The 21,068-nt window shown below is 37.0% G+C and overlaps 1 protein-coding gene across 2 annotated transcripts; it reads left to right on the plus strand.

The window, feature by feature from the left end:
* Positions 1 to 305: 305 nt before the first annotated feature.
* On the plus strand, positions 306 to 20,112 carry LOC149027411 (uncharacterized). 2 transcript variants are annotated; one of them, XM_089162459.1, is made up of 16 exons: positions 306 to 502; positions 860 to 1,162; positions 1,292 to 1,377; positions 2,983 to 3,137; positions 3,313 to 3,377; positions 3,537 to 3,728; positions 3,828 to 3,882; positions 5,696 to 5,935; positions 6,019 to 6,155; positions 12,229 to 12,418; positions 12,618 to 12,677; positions 12,771 to 13,022; positions 16,416 to 16,674; positions 16,758 to 16,963; positions 17,132 to 17,182; positions 18,654 to 20,109. In XM_089162459.1, exons 2-16 carry the CDS (start codon positions 996 to 998, stop codon positions 18,942 to 18,944), a joined length of 2,406 nt encoding a protein of 801 aa, XP_089018585.1. In that variant the 5' UTR covers positions 306 to 502; positions 860 to 995; the 3' UTR covers positions 18,945 to 20,109. The 2 variants fall into 2 exon arrangements, with proteins under 2 accessions (XP_089018585.1, XP_089018593.1); XM_089162467.1 differs by lacking the exon at positions 306 to 502 and having other exon boundaries at positions 511 to 1,162; positions 16,761 to 16,963; positions 18,654 to 20,112.
* The last annotated feature ends 956 nt before the right edge of the window (positions 20,113 to 21,068 follow it).

Consider the following 21,068-nt stretch of genomic DNA (forward strand, 5'->3'; position numbering starts at 1 on the left):
GGTCTGGTTTGTGAACCAATAAAAAACCAGGTCTGGTCGAACTAGGGTTTAAAGCTTTGAAGAACCGGCAAAAAGATGAACGATTCAACGTATATTATTTTAATTAAAAATAAAAAAACCAGAAAAGAAAGATGTTCTTTTTTGGTAAAAAAGAAAGGAAAAAAGATTCAACAGATTATAATAACGGTCACCTAACTTACCTTCCTTAGATTGCGAAATTATCTTTGGAATGGCCAGTTACTTATATCACAAGCCACAAGGCGAGACCAGCTCATCTGCTCATTTTCACTGTTCACACTGTAAACGGTTTATCTATTTCACCCTGGAAAGAGAAAGAAAAAGAAAGAAGAAAAAAAAATCGCCATTGCCGTCTTAACTATTCATCGAGCAGTCATAAATTTCAAACAGTATTTTTTGATCTGTGCCAATTCAATTTTCATATCTGGAGTCTGGATTACGACAATAAACAATTAATGGGTTTGCTGGATCGCATAATTATGAGGTAAGTGTAGTATTGTCTCTTCTCTGCTCTTAATCTATATGAGAACGTGATCGCAAGACGTTGGTGATCGGCCTGCGAAAGTGAAAGAAAACAGCTGGAACCTGACTGACCACCTCTCCTTTCCTCTATGTTTTTCTTGTTTTGGAGACTTTGGCATTCGAAGACAAAACCCTAGGTCATTCATGACCCCAATGAAAACCCTGTTTCGATGGAGATGTCGCCACGAGATTTGGCAGATGTTGAATAGTGACTCGTTTCGAATCTGCTTGTCTGCTTTACGTTGATACCTTGTGTTGGATTTGCTTCATGTTTGTATCTTGCTTAATCAAGCTATTTTTTCATGGCATGACGTTCCAGGAAGGTTACCTGTCTGGTTGGAGAACCAGGTTCGCCACGAAGGAGATTCAGGAATTTGGTGGAGGCATTGGTTTTCAGATGGTTTGAAAGAGGGGAGGGATGCAAGTTTTGGGGAGATTTTGGGACGTGAAGACTTATGTTTCGTCGTCTCCGATTTCTAATTGGTCTGCATGATAAGATCCCGTCTACAAAGAGGTTGCTTAATGCAAAGACAAAACCTTGTGAGCTTGGCATGTTTGAAACGGTACAGGAAATCGCCATCTACTTACACAGGTTTCATAATCTCGACCTTTTCCAGCAAGGGTAAGAATTCTTGACTCATTTGATTACTTTTCTTTGGCTCAAGGACTCTTTTGTTTTTCTTATGCAACTCGAAAAATGACTCAATTTCTTTTCAAAATTGAGTAATGCGTTTCCCGCTTCCCTTTGCAGATGGTACCAAATTAAAATTACAATGAGATGGGAGGACGATAAATACACTTCTCCTGGAACTCCTGCGAGAGTCGTTCAGTATGAAGGTACTTTCGTCAGTTATCCACGCTTCCCTTTAACTTGTGTTCCTATGCGCATCCAGTTACTAATTTAGACTTAGAAAACCTCAGAAAAACTTGAGATCATTCTAAAGATAATATGCTACTTGGAAGAATAAGTGTCATATGACTTGGTTATCTTTTTTGTAGTGCTGATCTCCCATTTGAATTGATGGAACTTGAATTCTAAACTAGATCTTTATTCGTGGACTTTATTATGTTTTAATATTGCTACGTTCTTGAAGACTTGAGCAAATAACAGTTTGATAATATTCAACCTTGGTCTTGTACTCTAATGGTTTTCTAGTTCCCGGCATAACCTTCTCTGATGAAACAAGCAGCTTAAAGAAGGGCTTTTAGAGTTTCCCAGATTTTGATGGCCTTTGTGAATCAAGCAGAAAAAGATTTTGTACCAAGTTTCCTCAAAACAGTCTTCAACTACATCACAACAGAGTACATGAGGATTTCTTTCCTGAATGGGTCCCTCCTTGGACTTCTTCTATTTCCATATTGTCTGAGACTCTGATTATCTTAATGCGTTGATAAGTAGTTCTTGATTTCTGAAATGCATTTCCCTTTCCTCAACTGGTGAACTACTGGAACTGGAGAAAATGCATATAACATACCAGTTGTTTATCATTTCTCTCTTTATCTAATTCTTTGTGTAAAATAGATTTTTTTTTTTTTAAAAGAGTAGAAAACTAGAATCTTGGCAGACCTTCCTTTGTCAATTAGGCTTTTACACTATAGACATGACCGTCATTTAATATTTATTCTATGTTGCATGGACCTTCATTTCATGAGGGGTGGGCCTTGGTGCAATGGTTTGTTGGCCACAGTTATAGCCCGAGGTCAAGTCATTGAAACAGCCTCTTAGCAAAAATTGCTGAGATTGGCTGCATAAAAAAATTGCCCCCTTGGACTCAGCTTGTGCAGAAGCCTTCGACACTGAGTTCATTTTTTTCCCTCTCTTTTTATGGATTTTTTTGTTTCATCTGAATAAGGCTTCACTAATTTGAACCTTTGGTTCCCTCTTCTGTTGTCCTCATCTTTCTTGCATTTTGTAGCCTTGATAAAAATGATAGTGTTCTTGCATTTTATCTTTATAGTTTTTCTCTATGGGACGTTATTTCCTGTGTGATTCTTTTGGTCATATGTTGTTATCTCCTTTGGAACTCTATATTTTGAAATGGATAAAGTATCTCAAGTTAAGATTTCTAGGCATGGCATTTTTTGATTAGTCTCTGGATTTATTATTTATTAGTATATTCTCATCATAACCCTATCTTTCAAAATGTCAATTTGCAATTGTTTATTCACTAAGGGATTTTGAGCATTACTTGTTTTTGTTTGAATATCACATTATAGTAGAACTGCATAAGTTGCCTCATCTTTTCTGCATTTTTTAAATCATTTTGCTCATTTCCTTTAAGTCATATATATACACACTTCTTTTCTGTAGCTTAGTTCAGTTACAAAAATAAGATAACCTAAAAGTACATCTTTTGCACTTAGTAAGCTTTTCTATACTCTTGGAACTCTTAAATCAGATTGGGGCCAATGATATTGACACCTGAGAGGTTTATAATGCAGTTTCCGATTTGGGGTCAGATAATATCGTCGGGATGTGGAGGATTGACAATAAGGAGAACAGTTTTTCGACACAGCCTTTTAGAATCAAGTATGCTAGGCAGGATGTTCCTCTATCTGTCATGATATCTTTTAATCTTCCTCTTGGGGAATTTGAGGTACTGCTTCCCTTGTCCGTACTATTTCAGACATTCGGAGTTTTTTAGGATAACTGGAATGTTTCAGAATGTCTCAGCAATCTTCTTCTTGTTTTATTTATTATTATTTTTTGGCTTTTAGATGGTCGATTCTGTTGTTTTTAGCTTGGATACTCACCTTATACTTGATTTCCAGGCTCCTGCCACATCTGCTGTGATTTTGAAGTTTGAGCTTCTGCATGCCCCAGTATTGGAGAATGGGTTAGTATACCAACTGTACTACGTATATTTGGTTATTTTCACCACCATCTGTTTCTTTATTTTTCTAGCTTGTGCATGACTGGTAATTTCGATAGCAAATAGTTAATTTTGTGTAAAGTAACTTCTAAATTAATGTCAATGAGAATTCAATTAGTGCAGGTTTGACATCAATGCATCTTTGGATGCACTTCCTGCTGCCATTCATGAATTCCGGATTCCTCCCAAAGGCCTTCTGGGTTTGCATTCATATTGCCCTGTCCATTTTGACAGTTTCCACGCGGTGCTCGTTGATTTAAGTGTACATGTCACCCTACTGAAAATTGGATTCACTCCTTCAACGAAGGTATCCAGGTTAGCCAGGTGTCTGTAACATTTCTATCATGTATACAAATGCCAGTGGATTTAGCATATTAAATTGTTGGAATAACTTGTGGAATTGGAATATTTCAGTGAGACTCTTACAGTTGGAGATGTTGCTCGTGAAAAATGTGATAAGTCCAATCAAGTATGTACTTCTTTTGGTTAAATCCTCTTCTATTCTGATGGTTCAACTTTTACATGCCTCGTTGAGACAATAACCCTTACTATGTGTTTGATATTATTTTTGTCAATGGAGTGGATTCTTGTTTCTGTTGCTTCTCTTTATCTTCTTCCTCCCTCCCTCCCTTTTCTTTCCTTGTAGTGTGCTTGTGTTTATAGTATTCACTTAAATTTTTTTAAGGAGAACTGCTAACTGCATATAGAAAGATGAAATTCTTAAAGATCAGAAAATTTTAAGCATCCATCTAAAATTTGTGTAAATAACAGCTGTGACTAAACGGTTTCAGGCTTTTAGTTGGTGAGTCTTGAGCTATTTTCTCAGTCTATATTTTTTGCACATCGACCATCCTTAGGAATGGCCGCCAGGACACTCAATTTCCAACAATTGAATCCCCCATAAACTCATAGAATGTATTTTAAAAGTATGCAGCACAATCTTTAGAAGTTCATACTGCAATTGGAGTAGATGTGTTTTTGGTCCATGTAATCATATTTGAAGACTAAAAATGTTGAATTTTCTTTTGATAATCAAATTAGATTGATAATAGTAAGAAATTGGTTATGGTGACCTCAATACTTGAGCCTGAGTAATGGTATTTCATCATTTCATAGTGTCCAGTTTCTTTTGCCTTTTTGTTTGATCAGCAAAATGGAGTATGGCACATCATTCTCTTTGAGAAGCTGCTTCCTCTGAATCTTAAGCTGTTGAGCTGTCTATTAATTTTATATGTCCTCATGCAAATAAGTTAATGTTGAACTAATTTCCCAAGTGGGGACCAATGATCTACAACATCAGGTCTCTTTAAAACTGTTCAAAAAAGCAATATCAGCCATCTTGTCAAAGACTGCGCAGATCTTGTTGCAACTCAGGGTCACAGGGTGTTTTAGATGTGTGGAATGTGGTGCCAAAATTAGAAGTGATTCGAATGGTTAGACTGAAAACAAATCTCCAGAGAAGTTACTAGAAATTAGAATCAATATATTACAGAAACTAATTTGAAGAATTGTTAGTGAAAACAAAAAGTAGATTACAAGATACAAAGGCATATAGAAAAAATGTAGAAGGAAATTAGAAGCCAGAGCATTTAAGTAATCAGTGATATGGTGGTTGTTCCTGCACTAGAATGTGTTCTGAGACTGAGAACAGCAACAAGTAATCAGTGAATAGAATTGCAAATCAAAGTCTAAAATGAAAAGGTAGATAAAACAGATGTGGATAGGGTGTAATTAGTAGGATATGGACTTGGCTTCTCATGTGGAACTTAGCTAAGATCTCTGTGGTTAGGCATCCCACCGAGGCTCCACTGCATCTCACGTAAAGGATGTTTGAATCTTACAGTATCAGCAATTATATCAATAACAAAGTGTTCATACCATTTGGCCCTAATTTTGATGGATAAGAAATAAGAAATTAGACAACTATTTAAATTCCTCTTCAAATAGAAATTATTCTAGAATTTCAACATATAGAAACTAGAGGCTGAAGAGTAGAACAGTTGTCAAGCCTTCTAGAAACAGAAACCAAAATGAACATTATGACATGCTGAACTGGATTATAATTTCAATCCCATGTAGGTTTCAAGTCCCTAATCTCTGGGACTTGTAGAAGTGGCTCCTTACAATTGTAACCCCCCCCCTGGCGCCTGGTCCATTCTTGGCCTAGTTGGCCCAACTGACGGCCTGGTTTGCTTCCGGCCTTCTTGTCTTATAAATTGTGTCACAAGTTCTAATTCATTTTGTAGATTTTTCATAACTGAGTTTTTATTTTTTCACCTCAGGGGTTGGACCAAGGGCCTTATGGGGTATTAAAACAAATTTCATTGCTGAAAGCATTGTTATTTTCTCGTGACATGCTCCTAGAAGAACTACAAAATCTTAGCAAGGCCATTGATCAGAAAGTTGACCTGACTGATTTTACTCCCTATTTGCCGGCGTATATGTGTACTGAAGGTATTGAACTCGCAGATGTAAGGATGGTAATGAAACAGGGAGCAGGCAAACAACAAAATGGTCTTGAGGTACCTGCCTTTGCTATACTCTTAATACCATATATATTATTGTTGTTACTTTTGTTGATCTCTTAAAAATTTTTGTTCTTTAGCTTAAAGCAAACGGCATCATTGATTTTGGAAGTGATGCAGTACTGCAATCTCTTACTGAAGAGAATCTGTTAAGTGCTTTGAGTTCAGTGGCAAAACAACTTTTGCTATTATGGAATGCATTTCTGAAATTCCACAGGTTTGTTTGCTCGATATCTCATTTTGCGCTTTTGGGTACATCATGTCATTATAGGATGGTTGTTTTTGTAAAGATCGCATTGGATGTATGGCATTTTTGGTTCTTTTTTCCCCCTGCATTTATAGGTTGAAGAAAGGGTGGTATAAGTTCTAAAGTAAATCAATTAAAAGAATGAGAAGTAATTGGATATTGACATTGTTTTCCTTGATCCCAAGAAACTTCTTCATCAACAGTGAATATAGTGTGGGAGCGGACCTTTCATTAGTATAATTTGTAGCCATATTGATACATCAGCAAAGTAGCTGATGTGATAAGAATATGATTCATACTCAATTGTTAGATGTTATCAGTGTACTTGGGGATTTAGCATGGTAATGCAGAAATAATAGAAGAGCTTCGTTTTTTATTTGTTGAAGGACTTTTGAATTGGACCTTTCTGGTATACTGTTTCTTTTTTGTAGATTTTGTAGAACCTGTCCTGCATATGTTGAAACTTCTAGTGGCAGATGCTATGTGACCAAGGCCGGGCGGGCGGGCGGCAGCAGAGGCGAGGCGCGAGCGCCCGAGCGCGAGGCGGAGGCGAAGGAAAGACACCACCCAAACACATATCTTATAAAAAAAACAACGACCCCGCACCACCAACCACACAAGGCCTAAAAAAAGGCGAAGAAGGAAGAGAAGAAGTGTTGCAGGCCGGGGAGCGCGGGGAAGGAGAGAAGGAGAGAAGAGATGGGATAGGGGAGGGAGCCAAAACTTATCCCAATTTGTTGTTTTTATTTTTATTTTAACACACAAGCGCATTATACAAGCTATAGTCAAACAAAGTACTCAACGGAATCAAAAGTATCAATAGCCCAATTAGGCACCCGGTTTAAAAGAAAAAGGGACGCCTGCCAAAAAGGCGCGCCGGCCCGGGCCGCGCCGGGCGCGTGCGCGCCGGCGCGTTAGCGCGCCGGCGCGCCTGACAACATGTATGTGACCTAAGAATTGTTTTAATGATCCAAGTCTTAAAAAGGCCTATCCTAGTTCTGACTTATGTGTATCTTATATTTTTGCATTAGTGATGATTTGATCGTGCCATGAAAAGTTGCTAGAAGAGAGATCTTGTTAGAGCCATGATTGATATTGACTAGGGGGACTTGAATTGATATCTGCTTTGTCCAGAGTTTTTGTTCACTCATTTTACCTAATATTGGTCAGAATTGGAGCCACCGACCTAATTTGCTCCATATTGGTATTTTTCTGAATTCTTATAAAATATCACCAAATTAATCAGCATGTCTCCTTGAGTAGATCCCAGTTAGTTTAGGCAATGGTTATTGAGTTCAGTTGCATGATCAAAGTCATTGTTTGGCATCGTTACCATTGTTATTGAAATTAATAACAAAAAAATCAAAGGTACCCCATTATAATTGGGGTTTACATCCTTTATGTGGATCACAGAGTTTCTATTGCCATTTGTGGGTCCATGGCACCCAAATTAGGGAGTTGGATCTCTAGATCACATCAATTGAGGGTTACACTTTTTTTTTCTCCTTTTTTTATTATTATTTTTTAATTTTTAAAATTTTTTTTATATAGTTGTTACTTGCATGTTGTGAGGGATTTTATTTGCTATTTTGTTATTATTGGTGATTTTGCTCAGATTTGTTGAAATCTGGCCTATCTGGTAATTTATTTGATACCGTGAGAGGCAGATGAAGATTGTGTTATTTGGATTTTTTGTTTATTATTATTTTTTTTAATGGTGGTTTCTCTTGATTTTGAGACTAATGCTGGTTATTGTTGTCATATGATGAACTGTTAAAACGAATACTGAAATAGAAACAAAACGAAAACACACAGAAATTCAACGTGGTTCACACACCAATGCAGTGTGCTATGTCCATGGGCAAAGAAGAACTTTCCACTATGTAGGAGAAGTACATAATAGATGTCTCACAACCAATTGCCAACATGCGCTACAAGAACTCTCCACCCTAAAGGGTAAAATCCCCAAATCTCTCAATGACCTCATAGGCGAACATAAGGTACATGTATATTACATATAGACTCCAATCGAGTAAAAGAATTGGTCTATCAGCCCGCTTCCACCACAGATCTCCAAAAACGGGTCATTCGGGTTGGGTTACCCACGAAAATATGTTGGTCCAGGTCTATCTTCGAAGGCGGGTACAAGAATTTGGGTCACAACATAACATGAACTTTTATTTATTGCATCATTTGCATTATTTGTCCACAAGTGATTACTCTTGATTTTGAGGCTTTGTGATGCTGGTTCTTACTATCACATGATGGAGGAATTTTCTTGTTGCATCCTTTGCACTATTTGTGCAGAAGTAATGCTAGATGTTTTGCTTTGCTTTGTGTGGTGTGTGTGTTTCTTTTTTTTTTTTTTGGGGGGGGGGGGGGGGTGGTTTGGAGGGGGTGATTACAGGTGACTATTTTTTTTTTCTCAACTCATTAGTCAAAATAATTCTTCAGCACAATTTTTTCTATGAAGATGGTTATTTGTGGTATTCAGTAACAATGAAATTTATCTAGTCCACGGCTAACGTGTTCTGTTTGGTTCATGATAACTTGATTATCTGTTGTCCCAGCAACCTGATGCTGTTGTGGGTTTGGAATAGTTTGTAGTGCATTTTGTCAATGGTCTGAAGTATTCATACTGCATTTTTACTGCTGGTCCACAGTTTTCACATTTTTACTGTACTGCACGTCTACCATGGGGTTTATAGCGACCTATGTTGCAATTTTTATCTCTGTACCTCTATTTGGGGCATATAATCGCTTCAATGTTTGCTCTTTTAATTATCTTCTTTGTGAAGCTTACTACTTGCATTCCTTGAGAAGTGTTCATTGTTCAAGAACTCAGTTTGGAGGCTAACTTGGTGGTCCAGAAAACTGAGATGAACTTAGATCTTACTGAGTTGATGCATTTTTTTCCTGGGAACTTGAATAGATGGTTTTAATGAGTTTTGACCTGATTTGGGTCTGAATACAGCCTAATTTTGGCCGTTTAAATACAAGGGCAACAACAGATTTTACAAAAACTAGGTCCATATGGGAGCTGACTTTGGACCATAGGTTGATAAGGCTATGACATATTAAAAGTCCAAATTACCCTATTCTACACATAAACTTAATAATATAAAGAAATCAAATTATCTGTTTGCTATAACAAATTAAGAAAGCATAAAAAAAGTGGGAAAATGTAAAATTCATCAACCTTAACATCAACCACCTCATCAAGACACCAATAGTCTCTTTGTTCTCGCAAATTCACACGCTTAAGAGTTTTTAAGTTTTTAATTGCTTCTATTGAGGAAACAAGAATTTTGTAAATATTTTCAATTTGATAACTTATGAATGTAAAATGAAATTTAGATCTACTACTTTCATATATCTTTTTTTAATGCAATGGATCAAAGAATGTCTTCCTTAAAAGTATGACGTCAAAATAATATAATTTTATGGGTGAATAGAAAAGGTTATTCCTTGAAGCCATTGAGCATCCAAAATTGTCCAACATACTTAAAAAATTACTTCCTAACAATTACTATTGATCTTATTAATTTTCTTTTCAAATTCTTTTGGAAAGAAATTTAACTTTACTGAAAATTCTAAATAATTTTGGACACCATCAAGCAGTAGAACAGGCAAAGCGGTGTGCATATATTAAATTGACACCCAACTGCCAGGAGTTGAACCCTTTTTTTTTCAAAGAAAACTTGAAGGAGAATTGTTTGTCATGTATTTGTTGTAGATTATACAAATATCAGTGATATAATCTCCAGCTGCTCTTGCGAGATTTCTGTCGAAAAATGAGCTCAGAACCTGATGAGAAACTGAGATATTTGAAATTACTCAGGATTTTGACTCTTGTTGTTGAGACAAAAGCATAATAAAGGCTGGTCTGGGTCGAGATCCTTGTCAAATCGAAATCTTTAACCGAGAGACTGAGGTGGTGTTTCCTTTGTAACTTGAATATGTTCTTGTCTTGGTCCTTGAAAATAATGAGATACTACTGAGATCTCACCCCGTGGGTTCTTAATCTATGGAAAGGCTTATGAATTATGATGTAAGCCAACTAGCTATTGGCTTCTCTGCACTTAATATCTGTCTTTTTTCTGTCAAGATCGTTGCTTGACGACATTCATTAAAGACTGTTCACAATAAGGGGGAGCATATGCGTTGTGCAGTGAGTTGAGTCTCTTAAGTGTTAAGTCTTATAATTAGAGTTGCTTTTTTTTTTTTTTTTTTTTTTTTTATCTTTCCTTATATGATATTAGTTAGTCTTAAAACTTTTGGTAGGAATCTCACACTAAGAGCCTCTTTCTTTTACTATCATAAATAAATCAAAGCAGTCCTATAATGGGCACACTGAACCTCTCGTGGGTTTAGATCTCTCTCCCTCTCCCATTGTTCTCACTCATTTCATCCATTTGCAGTTCCTCATTCTGGATTATGAATTTATCATATACATGCATTCTTCTTCTTTTAGAAATGGTGTCTCAGTTGGTACCGTATTCTGCTGACCGACCAGGTCTGATATGATATACGGACTGATAGGTAAGATAGGTATGTTAAAAGTTTGGTGAGAGTATTGATATGTCTTTGTATGTATAGGCTGATACAGCCTGATATAGATACCGTTTAATGCTGAAATGGTCATTACCAAACAACGCTCAATGATACAGCCTTTGAAGGCATAGGTGACTATCTGACTATTAATTTGCCTTTTATTTTCTTTGTTTTTTTTTTTTTTTGGGGGGGGGGGCGGAGGGATGTTTAGAAGTCGATAGGTTAGGTTAAGAAAGTTAATGCACCAAACTTGATAATTGCAAGGATCTGTACTCTTAAACGGTGTAACTTTCTTGTCTCATTGTACGGTTTCTCCATTTTAGTGGTTATGGATGATACATGTTGTATATTGCTTTATATTGTCTTGTGCTCCAAAAGTGTAGTATCTTGATTGTTTCCATGTGTATCTGTTGGGTACAATATATATTCGATATGATGTGATATCTCTTTTAAAGTTTCCTTCCAAAATAGTACCCCCATGCTGATACTTTAAACTTTGGTCACATGCTGGAATCATCTGTAACAATGCTGCAAGTAGAATTGATCTAGAAAACAAAATTGAAACTGAAATTCTAGTAGAATGGTAATCACAGGCAACGGGTTAATGATCCTCACCAGAAATTATTCATAAGATAAAGAAAGAAAGAAGAATATGTATGATATTTTGATAACGGGGAATGAATCCACCAAAAACTGTCCAAGAGAATCCTCTCTTCCACTAAGGACTCCATCTTGGTTTTCACTTACAGCCACAAAGTTACACTACTGAATCCACAATAATTCTTTATTTCATAAATTCATTAGTCTGAGTGGCTGGTTTGCAGATGTGTATATAGATCCCCGGAATACGACTTGTAACATGACTCGGACTGACCTAAACCATTTAAATGAACCAGCTACTTCATTAACTGAAAAAAACTTAAAACAACTATTATTTTGACTAGGACTCCTAAATTCCACCCTTATCATAAGCCTGCCCAACACATATGAACCTTACCCTAGCCATATTTCCATTTAAATTAGACATTTTTTCTAAATTGCTGCGTCAAGCGGAAAGTAGAGGCTGCTAGAGTAGGAAAAAGGCATTACATACTTCCTTTACTAAGAAAAGAACCAAGCAAGCAGTATAACACTCAGACAGTATGTTAACCTCTGGTACAAGTTCAAACAAAATGAGATTCTGGATTAAATGTGCCATGCTGCAATTAGAAAACTTCTCTATAGCTGGCTTTTAAAGGTTTTTTTCATTATGCTAAACTACAGCTGCCAAAAATAGGCTCAAAATTTACTGTAACTACCTTAAACCATAGATGTCCTCGAAACTAATCAACTTTAGAATGCTTCTTTCTTTCTTTCTTTCTTTCTTTCTTTTCTTCTTTTTCCTTTTATAATTTAACCTGATGCTTCTCTCTCTTTTGTTAAATTCTGCTGCATAATTTTTTCCCTTTCTATACAAAGTAGGAGCAGGTGCTGATAGGTCTAGTTTCAGGGCTAACACAAAAAAGATACTGGAATTCCTGCGGGAGACCTGGGCCAATGATCGTAGAGCAGAGTGGTCAATATGGATGGTCTACACTAAGGTTCAGATGCCCCATCATTATTTGAGAAGTGGGAATGATGATTCACCTCAACATAGTGTACATGGGAGAGTTTCAATTGCGAAGAAGATAAATGATGATGTAATGTGCCCAGATTTATTTATTAATTATTATTATTATTATTTTTAACTGATACAAGTTTGTTAGGAATTGTATGAGAATAACTGTGAAGTTTTGGCTCATTTGGGCCATTTTGCATCTTCTTGATAAGGTGAATACTCAATAGTTATAGTATTTTGAGTGGTCGCTGAAGTGTTACTTTTGTGTATTTTATATGCAGCCAGCTGAGACTGCACATGCACGTGCCGAGCTTCATCGACGAAGTATTGCACAAATGAGAGTAAGTCATTTTTCATATATGAATTGCTTTGGTTTCAACTTTGTATTGCTGTCACATTTACTTCCAAATTTATACAACATTGGATGCAAGCAGATAAATAATCGGTCAATTCAAGATATGCAAATCTTTGGTGATCCTTTGCATGTCCCTCTCTTAATTGTGGAACGGGTTGTGAATGCTCCATTCCGTACTGCAAGTGGTGATTCCTATTTCAAATCTCTGGACTTCAAGGATACGTCTTCCGTACTCATTGAACCCAGCATTAGGGCTGAAAACAAGTTATCCACTGCTGCTCCACATAAAAGTCGTGTTCTGAGGGTTGTGGTCTTTGTGCATGGATTTCAGGTATGTTTTGTTCCCCTTGCAACAAAAGGCTTAAATTTAACGATTCTGATATTTCTGCTATTGATAAGAAGCATTACTTATTTCTAGCACCTCTATTAGCATTTCCAGTTGCATTTACCGGGCACTTTTATCTTCAGAGTAAATGATTCTCTTTGATTCAGCAGAAGTTTCTATTATTTATCATTGATGAACAAGACCACTGTAAAAGATTGTTCAAATGATTCTTCTGCAGGTAACTGAATCTTTCAGGGAAGGGGGCATATGTGCATCATATCCTAGATACCCTATGCCAACACAAGATGATATTTGACAAACTAAAAAAATTATGAGCTGAAAATGTTAGATTCATTTAGTGATGAGTCTGATGACATTTGTGCATGGTAGAAGATCTTGCTCTCGAGCAAGATCTCACAACCATGAAAAACCGAGATCTCGACCATCTCGGCGGGATCTCGGTCGAGATATGCCATTTTTTGGGCGTCAACTCGGTAGCCCATCTCGGTGTTTTAGGATCCTAGTTGGACTAAAACTTGGTATTTAACCTATTTAAGGCCTTTTGAATACACTAGTGGTCTTGGATTTGTGAGAAAACAACCCTAAGTATGATTTCTAAGTCTACCCATAGTGTGAAACTAAAATGCTGTAGGATTAGAGAATGCAAGGTTATATAAATGAAAAGCAAGTGTATCAAATACATCAAACAACTTGAATGTTATCAAGATTCCATCCAAACAAGTACTACAATCTTGACTTCCGAGAATAGAATGATAAAATTATACAAACGGTTAGAAGTTCTATATAAATCATTAACGCATTAGTTCATAAGACAAGTAGAGAATGATTGAGCTTCCATTGATGTTGTAGATGTGCTAAGAGTAGTTGCAAGTGAAAATTTGGCTGAAATCCACAAAAAATGGGGCAAAAATTGAGAGTTCCAGTGAGATATGACGAGATCTGGGGAGAGATAGAGCGAGATATAGCGAGATCTCGAGCGAGATATCCCGAGATCTCGAGCAAGATCTCGATCTCGATCTCGATCTCGTCTCGGTTTATGAAAAACCCGAGATCTTGCGAGATCTCCCACCATGCATTTGTGTTCCAGAAAGATAGGTGCTGATCCTGCTTGTGGGGAACCTTCTTTTGTGAGTGCTATAAGTGGTTTTTTTTCTTTCTTTTCTTTCCTTCTCTTTTTTTTTTTTTTTTTTTTTGGGGGGGGGGGGGGGGGTTGGAGGTGGGGGTTAGCTTTAGCTGATTGAAGGGTTTAGATGGGTTGGCCTGATTGATTAAAGGCCTTAACCAATAATGCCATTAGGAGACCTTTTTTGGCGGTGATCATAGGTTTTTAATATGCTGTTTAGTCTACAATTCTTTTTTGTCTATTTGCCCATTAAAATTTCAGTTAGTAACTTAGTTATCATGACAAAGGAGAAAAAAGTGTTCAGGTGATAGGGGTGTTGTAACCTGGTTCTAGAGTTGTAGCAATAAAATGGTAAACACCAATACAAATTGGAAGAGAATGATGCAATCTGGATTAGCAGTCAATCCTTAAATCTGCAGGTGAGACCAATCAATTTAATTTTACATCACATTTGTAGTTACTAGTGTCACAGTCTACAAAGCTCTGATCCAAGTCATGCTTCTCTTTCACATGTTGATCTCAGGAATCACTAGAGGCTTGATTTTGAGATTAATCATAGAATCTGGCTTTCTTTCTTTCTTTATTCTTTCCTTTTTTTTTTTTATTTACTTTTTTAATAATAAAATAACCTTGGATTAGAGATAAAGTAACCTTTGGCTTCGATTTTATATGTGTTGGGCTTTTAGTCTAACAGGTTTCCTAATAATCGGCTATTTTAATGGGCCTATAATATGGTAAAGCTTGGCATGCAAGATTAATTGTCTTTATTTCATAATTTTATTTGTTATTAAGTTTTCTATGTAAGTCTGGATTAGGATTTTACTCGTTCTTTCCTTTTCAGTGTAGGAGTATATTTTGGAGCATTTCATGTATTTTTGTAACTTGTAAGGGAGACACAGATTTTGATTAATGAAAAAGCTATTACTGCTTTCCTTTTCCATTGGTGAGGAATCCCTTTGTTTGATCAAGATCCCTTGTTCCCCTATTGGGTCTTTAATTTATTCTTCTTCTCATCCTTCCATCCACCTTCCACCGACAACCAATCAAGTACTGTTTTGATTTCTTGCAATTCTGTCTCTTTGCTGCCTGGAATTATACAATTCATTCAGGATTTACCTTGAATTGTTGATTGCAGTGAAGTACTGACCTGATTTCATCACTCTCTACTGATTATTTCAATTGAGGATTTTCTCTATCACAATCTGTGATAAATTTTGGGTTCTGGTCATCAATTGATAAGAGTCCTACTATGGTTCAGTACCCAAAAAAACAGGTGGTACTATGGTTACTAATCCATATCCAAGTCTTCTTTTGCATGAACTTCAATTAGAGCAATCCAGCCATTAGACTCTGTGTAGATTTTCTAGCATTAGTTCTTCAGCCCTAAAGAAGAAGTCAGTCAGACCTGCTGGTTCTGCCTATGAGTGGTAATGTTGACTGGCAAAAGATGCAGTACATGGCGACAATTCTGCCTAAGACTGGTAATTTCGAATTGCGAAAATGCAGTATACAGTGGCAAAAGTTTGTTTTCAACCCTGAAATCAATTTTGTTGGATCATAAGGGCCAATAAAAGTGACACTAATTGATACCATTTTAAAAATAAATAAATTTTAAAAAAAATGTGCATCTTGTTATGGCATATCAATACTCTGTGATACTTGAAAGTATCGGCCAATGCAAGAAGATACAGTGTGATACTTGAATCTTTGCTAAAGGGTAAACATGGGCATAACTTGAGTTATCAGTAGATAATGATGATCCTTATTCTTTTGGCATTGATTCCATGCCTACTCATTTTTCTTTTTTGCCAATAGCTCATTTCTTGTCAAGAGTCATTTCTATATGTACGTTTTGCATTAAGTATCATTTAGATGTGTTGGGTATTTTACTTCTCCTGTAATGAATTTACGACATGTTTCTTTAGTTTCTTGGATGTTCAATTTGCATTATTATGCATATCATATTTGTTGGAAGCATTTGGTGCTTCATTTTACTACTTATCCTTTCATATGGTGTTTGTTGATAGTCGGGCATTATCCTAAGCTGTTTGATTTGAGGCATTTTATTTACTAATCTCCTGATTATGAGGACTATTTTCTAGGATAATTTAGTGCTTATAGCCTCTTTTTCTTTATTGTATATATTCTGGTATGGGTGTATGTTGGAGGTGGGGGGGAGTTGTGCTTGTTTATGTATGTTTGTTACTGTACTCTGGTTCAAGTGGACTCATTTTTTTTAACTTGAACATAATTAGGGACATCATCTGGATTTACGGCTTGTTCGGAATCAATGGATTTTGATAGATCCTGGAGCAGAATTTCTAATGTCAGAGGTGAATGAAGAGAAAACATCTGGAGACTTTAGAGAAATGGGTTCAAGATTGGCTCAAGAAGTAACTTCTTTTCTTAGAAGGAAAATTGACAAAATGTCAAGATCTGGAGGATTCAGAAATATCAAGCTTAGCTTTGTTGGACACTCCATTGGGAACGTCATTATAAGAACTGCCTTAACAGGTATGCTTCCTTAGTCTGGTGTTTAGCATTCATGTTTTTCTTTGTTGACTCAATTTTGAACCTCGTGCTTTTTTTTATCTCAGAAGGCGTGATGGAGCCATTTCTAAGATACCTTTATACATACTTATCCATATCAGGCCCACATCTGGGCTATTTGTACTGCACCAACTCTTTATTCAACTCTGGGCTGTGGGTTTTGAAGAAGCTCAGAGGATCACAATGTATTCACCAGCTTACCTTCACCGATGATTCAGACGTCCAAAACACTTTCTTGTACAAGCTTTGCAAGGTACTGCAAGCTATCATCTGCATTGCTATCTTTATTTCTGTTGGAATGTAGTACAGTAGTAGAATTCTGATATGGAAACAAAAGTTAGAGGGAGGGATCTATTTCCCTTTTACATACATGTATCTCTTCAACTGTTCAATCTTTTTCTTTTTTGTTTTTTTCCTCCAGCAAAAGACATTGGAGAACTTCAAGAACATAATCCTGTTATCCTCACCCCAGGTATTACCCTTTTCATCTACGATCATACTCTTATTTTGGTTGTTAAAAATTAAATTGGAAAAAAATTTCCTGTCCAGGAGCATGGCCTCTGTGCCTGCACCCTTGTGTGTGTCTTTCTCTTTCAGCTTTCAGTTCAGTAAGATTGAACAGAACTGGGTGCTGAGTGGACCTTGTGGGGCCATGCTCCCAGACAAAACTACAAATATATTGGAAAATTTCTTCTTCTTCTTTTATTTTTTATTTTTTTATTACTTCAGATAGGTGGAGGAACCTCTTCTTTTTATTTAACTAGTACCTGTTGTTTCCCAAAACCAAGAAAAGAAGAGAGATTTTATGGCTGAATATACTCTATTCTCATCTGAATGACTGTTGGGTGCTATTCATGCAATGATTCGTTTGATTTCTCTTTGGCTGGGTGTGTTCACTTGTCTAGAAAGCATGATGGTATCACATAAATATTACAACAGCTACAAGGTATGGGTAACTGGGTGTAGGGTGTTAAACTAATGATACCTATAGGTAACTGGGGATGGGTTGTAAAACTAAATTAGTTATTGGGAAATTTATGTTCAAATTGAGGTTTCATGAATTAACCCTATAGAGAGGGAATGGGATGATCCTAAATGGATTCTCTTTTACATTAAAATCAAAGTGCTTATAATGCCTCCAAGGTTGTTGAACTTTTCATGAGTAGTATGTTGCCATATGGTGACTTGTAGAGACATTGACATTACTAAGAACCACAATAATTCTCATTGTCATTCCAGCCCAAATTGAGAATGCTTTATGGGTTAAAAGTGCATCTGGAAGTAATAGAAATTCTGAAACATGCCATTTATATGGAGAAAAAACAAAAAAGACGAGAACAAAACAAAGAAAACCACGGGCAGGACAAGGGGGAAAGGAGGAGGAGGCCCCGGCAACAACAAGAGCGCCGGGGAGCAACAACCGGGGGAGGGAAACAGAAAGAGGATACACAAAAAAGCCCAAAGCACAATGGATCGGGGAAGCCGCCACGGGGGCGCCCCCAGCCCCTCGGCGGGGGGGACTCAACCCAGACCGCCCTAAACCCCGCGCGGGGCAATGAGTTAAGGGCCCCAAAGAGCCGGGAAGGGCGAAAAACAAATGTTCGATGTCCTCAAAGCTATTCCAGCAAAGAATGCAATTTATTCCTATCATCATATCTTGGATTTTTAAAATTTCAATAATTTGGTTTTAGGTCTGAATCCTATTGTGTTCCCCTTTCCCTTGCTCGTATGGAATACATGCATCTTTATAATGGTGGATCCCCACATGTCCATTCCTTCCCACCTTAGGGCACATTTGCCTTACCCTAAGTCATAAAACTGCTTAAATCATTGTTGATACTCCTTTAACTTGATTGGAGATAAGTTGGCTATTGTTTCAGTGGTGTTTCTCTAGAAGTCTTCTTTCTGCCAACTTTGTCTTTAACAGAATCTCTTTGTCACAGGATGGTTATGTTCCATATCACTCTGCTAGAATTGAATTATGCCAGGCATCATCATGGGACTACTCCAAGAAAGGTAAAATCTTCATGGAGATGCTAAATAATTGCTTGGACCAGATACGTTCCCCCTCTTCTGAACATCGAACATTCATGCGATGTGATGTCAACTTTGACACCTCTTCTCATGGGAAGAACTTGAATACCTTTATTGGTCGGGCTGCTCATATTGAGTTCCTAGAGACTGACATTTTTGCGAAGTTTCTAATGTGGTCATTCCCAGAGTTATTTCGATAATGGTGACGGAAGACTCTGCACCTTCTCTGACCATTTTTTTAACTCTCTCCACGGAAAAACTCGGCAAAGCCCTTCCACTAGCTTGGCCAACTTGAAATCAAGGAATAGATCTTGGATGTGACTTATAGTTATGCCAGGTGATTGATATCTCTCATCGACTGGATATCAATCATTTTGGTAGACCTCATCCTGGAGTTGAATGTTGGAGACATTGTAAAGTATGATTTAGTTAGATAGGAAATTTTATTTTATTTAGTAGAAAATGCAAATAGATTTTGTAATTATTTGGTAGCTAACTTAGATGCATTGTGATTCCGGCGTTGGCTCTAAATGGATCACATTAGAAATCAGGAATGATTTTGAAACTTTCAGATGATAATGCTGTAATTCTTGGAAGGGGGACAGATTGGAGGAAAACAGTTGTAGATTCTGCATTCAAATAATGTGCAGTAATGAAGTTTTATTTGCCCTCCTGTTAACATATTTTTCTACCTCCTTGTCGGACTTATAATGGCTTTGGCTTTTTTTCTCTTTTCCATTTCTTTTATTGTGCTTCGTTTTGTTTTACGTTACTTTGGCTAAAACTTTGTGGGTCTCTTGAGCACCGGAATTTGCTCGTTTATCGGTCGGATCCTCTACGTTTAGGTTGTTGTGCATTCAGTCTGGTGCTGGCTGGATGGATGATATCTGAACGCACAAAGAACTGGGGATCCAAGAACTGGACCATTAGATCTATAACATGCTTTAAAATATCAGATGGTCCAGCTATGTGTGTCCAGGTATTGTCCATTCGGCAGTTGGATGGATGTCTACTTCTACTCAAAGAAAAGCTGTTGGATAGATGACACAAAGAGCTGGACACAGAATTTAGGTCCTGTTTCAGGGTCTTCCACTCTCTACCTTAAATGTCTTTTCTTTTGTGTTGCCGTCTTTTGTAATGTTAAAATATTATATTCATCATTGAAGGGTTGCTTAGTCATGATATTTCTTAATGAAGAAGTCCTCGTTCGATTCTCCTGTGTTATGTATTTGGCGTGTTGTTACTTGCCTCGCCACTTCTACAATAGCTTACGCCTTTGCCATGGGCTTGCAAATGGTCCCCTGATTTTGTCAACTGAGCTGTGGATTATGCTTTACTAACGGCGAATCATCATTTCCTATTAGTTGAAGATTGACAACATTTACCAAAGAGTTACATTAACCATTCTTTTTTCATTTTTGGTAACGAGTTACATCAGTCATTCATTAGATAGAAAGATAACCTTATGGTCCTTATCTTCTACACTACCACTTTTTTGCCATGCAGAAAGCTGAGGTAGTTGGATTGATGATTTGATAAATAAAAAAATATTTAAGCTGATAGCTGTTAAATTTCATCGTTTCTCAGATCGTATCACACGTCTTCTCCTCTCTAAATCGAAATCAAAATTGGTTGGTTATATGAAAATGTTAAGAGTATCGTATATTTTGGGGTTCTCCTCTAACGTGTTCTGCACATCATCTTGACTTCATTCCTAGGTAGAGTACTTGATGCTCCGTCTTCAGTTTTATTGTGTGAATGACAGTCTTTTGCTTCCTGAAATGCTCTTTGAAACTCTCTCTGGGCCATGGTTTTAAGTTCTCCCAGAAATGAACATGGAATCAGATAGGGATCAACGTAATACAATATTAGATTGTTTTTCCGCTTAAATTTTTTGAAAAAAAATCAATTTAACCACTAGTAACTTTGCCTCACCATTCACCAACCAGGGATTCACCAATCTCCATTACCTTGTTCTGATGAACATTCCCAGGCCGAAACCTAGAAACCAATGTTCTTTAACATTCTCAATGACAGAAAAACGAATACCAAACTAGTATCAGGAGTGTCAGTAGATTCGAGAGAGCCGGTACTTCTTGTTTCTAGGGTTCAGGCACTGAAATGCGGCTAATCCCATTGCTGACTTGGCTTTCTTGAACCCTGGAAGCCTTTCTAATTGTAAAACAACAAGTTCTATTTATCCTTCTTTCTCTCTGCTCACTATGGCGAAGTAGAACAAAACAACCCACTGCTCACTGTACTCTCGACTGATGAGTTTACTCATGTTCAAAATTTAGACTCTTACCAGCTATATAGACATTTCA

The sequence above is a fragment of the Hakea prostrata genome, chromosome 1, assembly GCF_041222555.1.
Source record: "Hakea prostrata isolate BN-2017 chromosome 1, UWA_Hpros_2, whole genome shotgun sequence".
NCBI lineage: Eukaryota > Viridiplantae > Streptophyta > Magnoliopsida > Proteales > Proteaceae > Hakea > Hakea prostrata.

Excerpts from the sequence above, each read along its gene's own strand:
- LOC149027411 (XM_089162459.1), top strand. The coding sequence starts at position 996 with ATGTTTCGTCGTCTCCGATTTCTAATTGGTCTGCATGATAAGATCCCG. Across the intron at positions 5,936-6,018 it reads AACAACAAAATGGTCTTGAG|CTTAAAGCAAACGGCATCAT; the intron begins GTACCTGCCTTT and ends TTTGTTCTTTAG. Across the intron at positions 16,675-16,757 it reads TATAAGAACTGCCTTAACAG|AAGGCGTGATGGAGCCATTT; the intron begins GTATGCTTCCTT and ends TTTTTATCTCAG.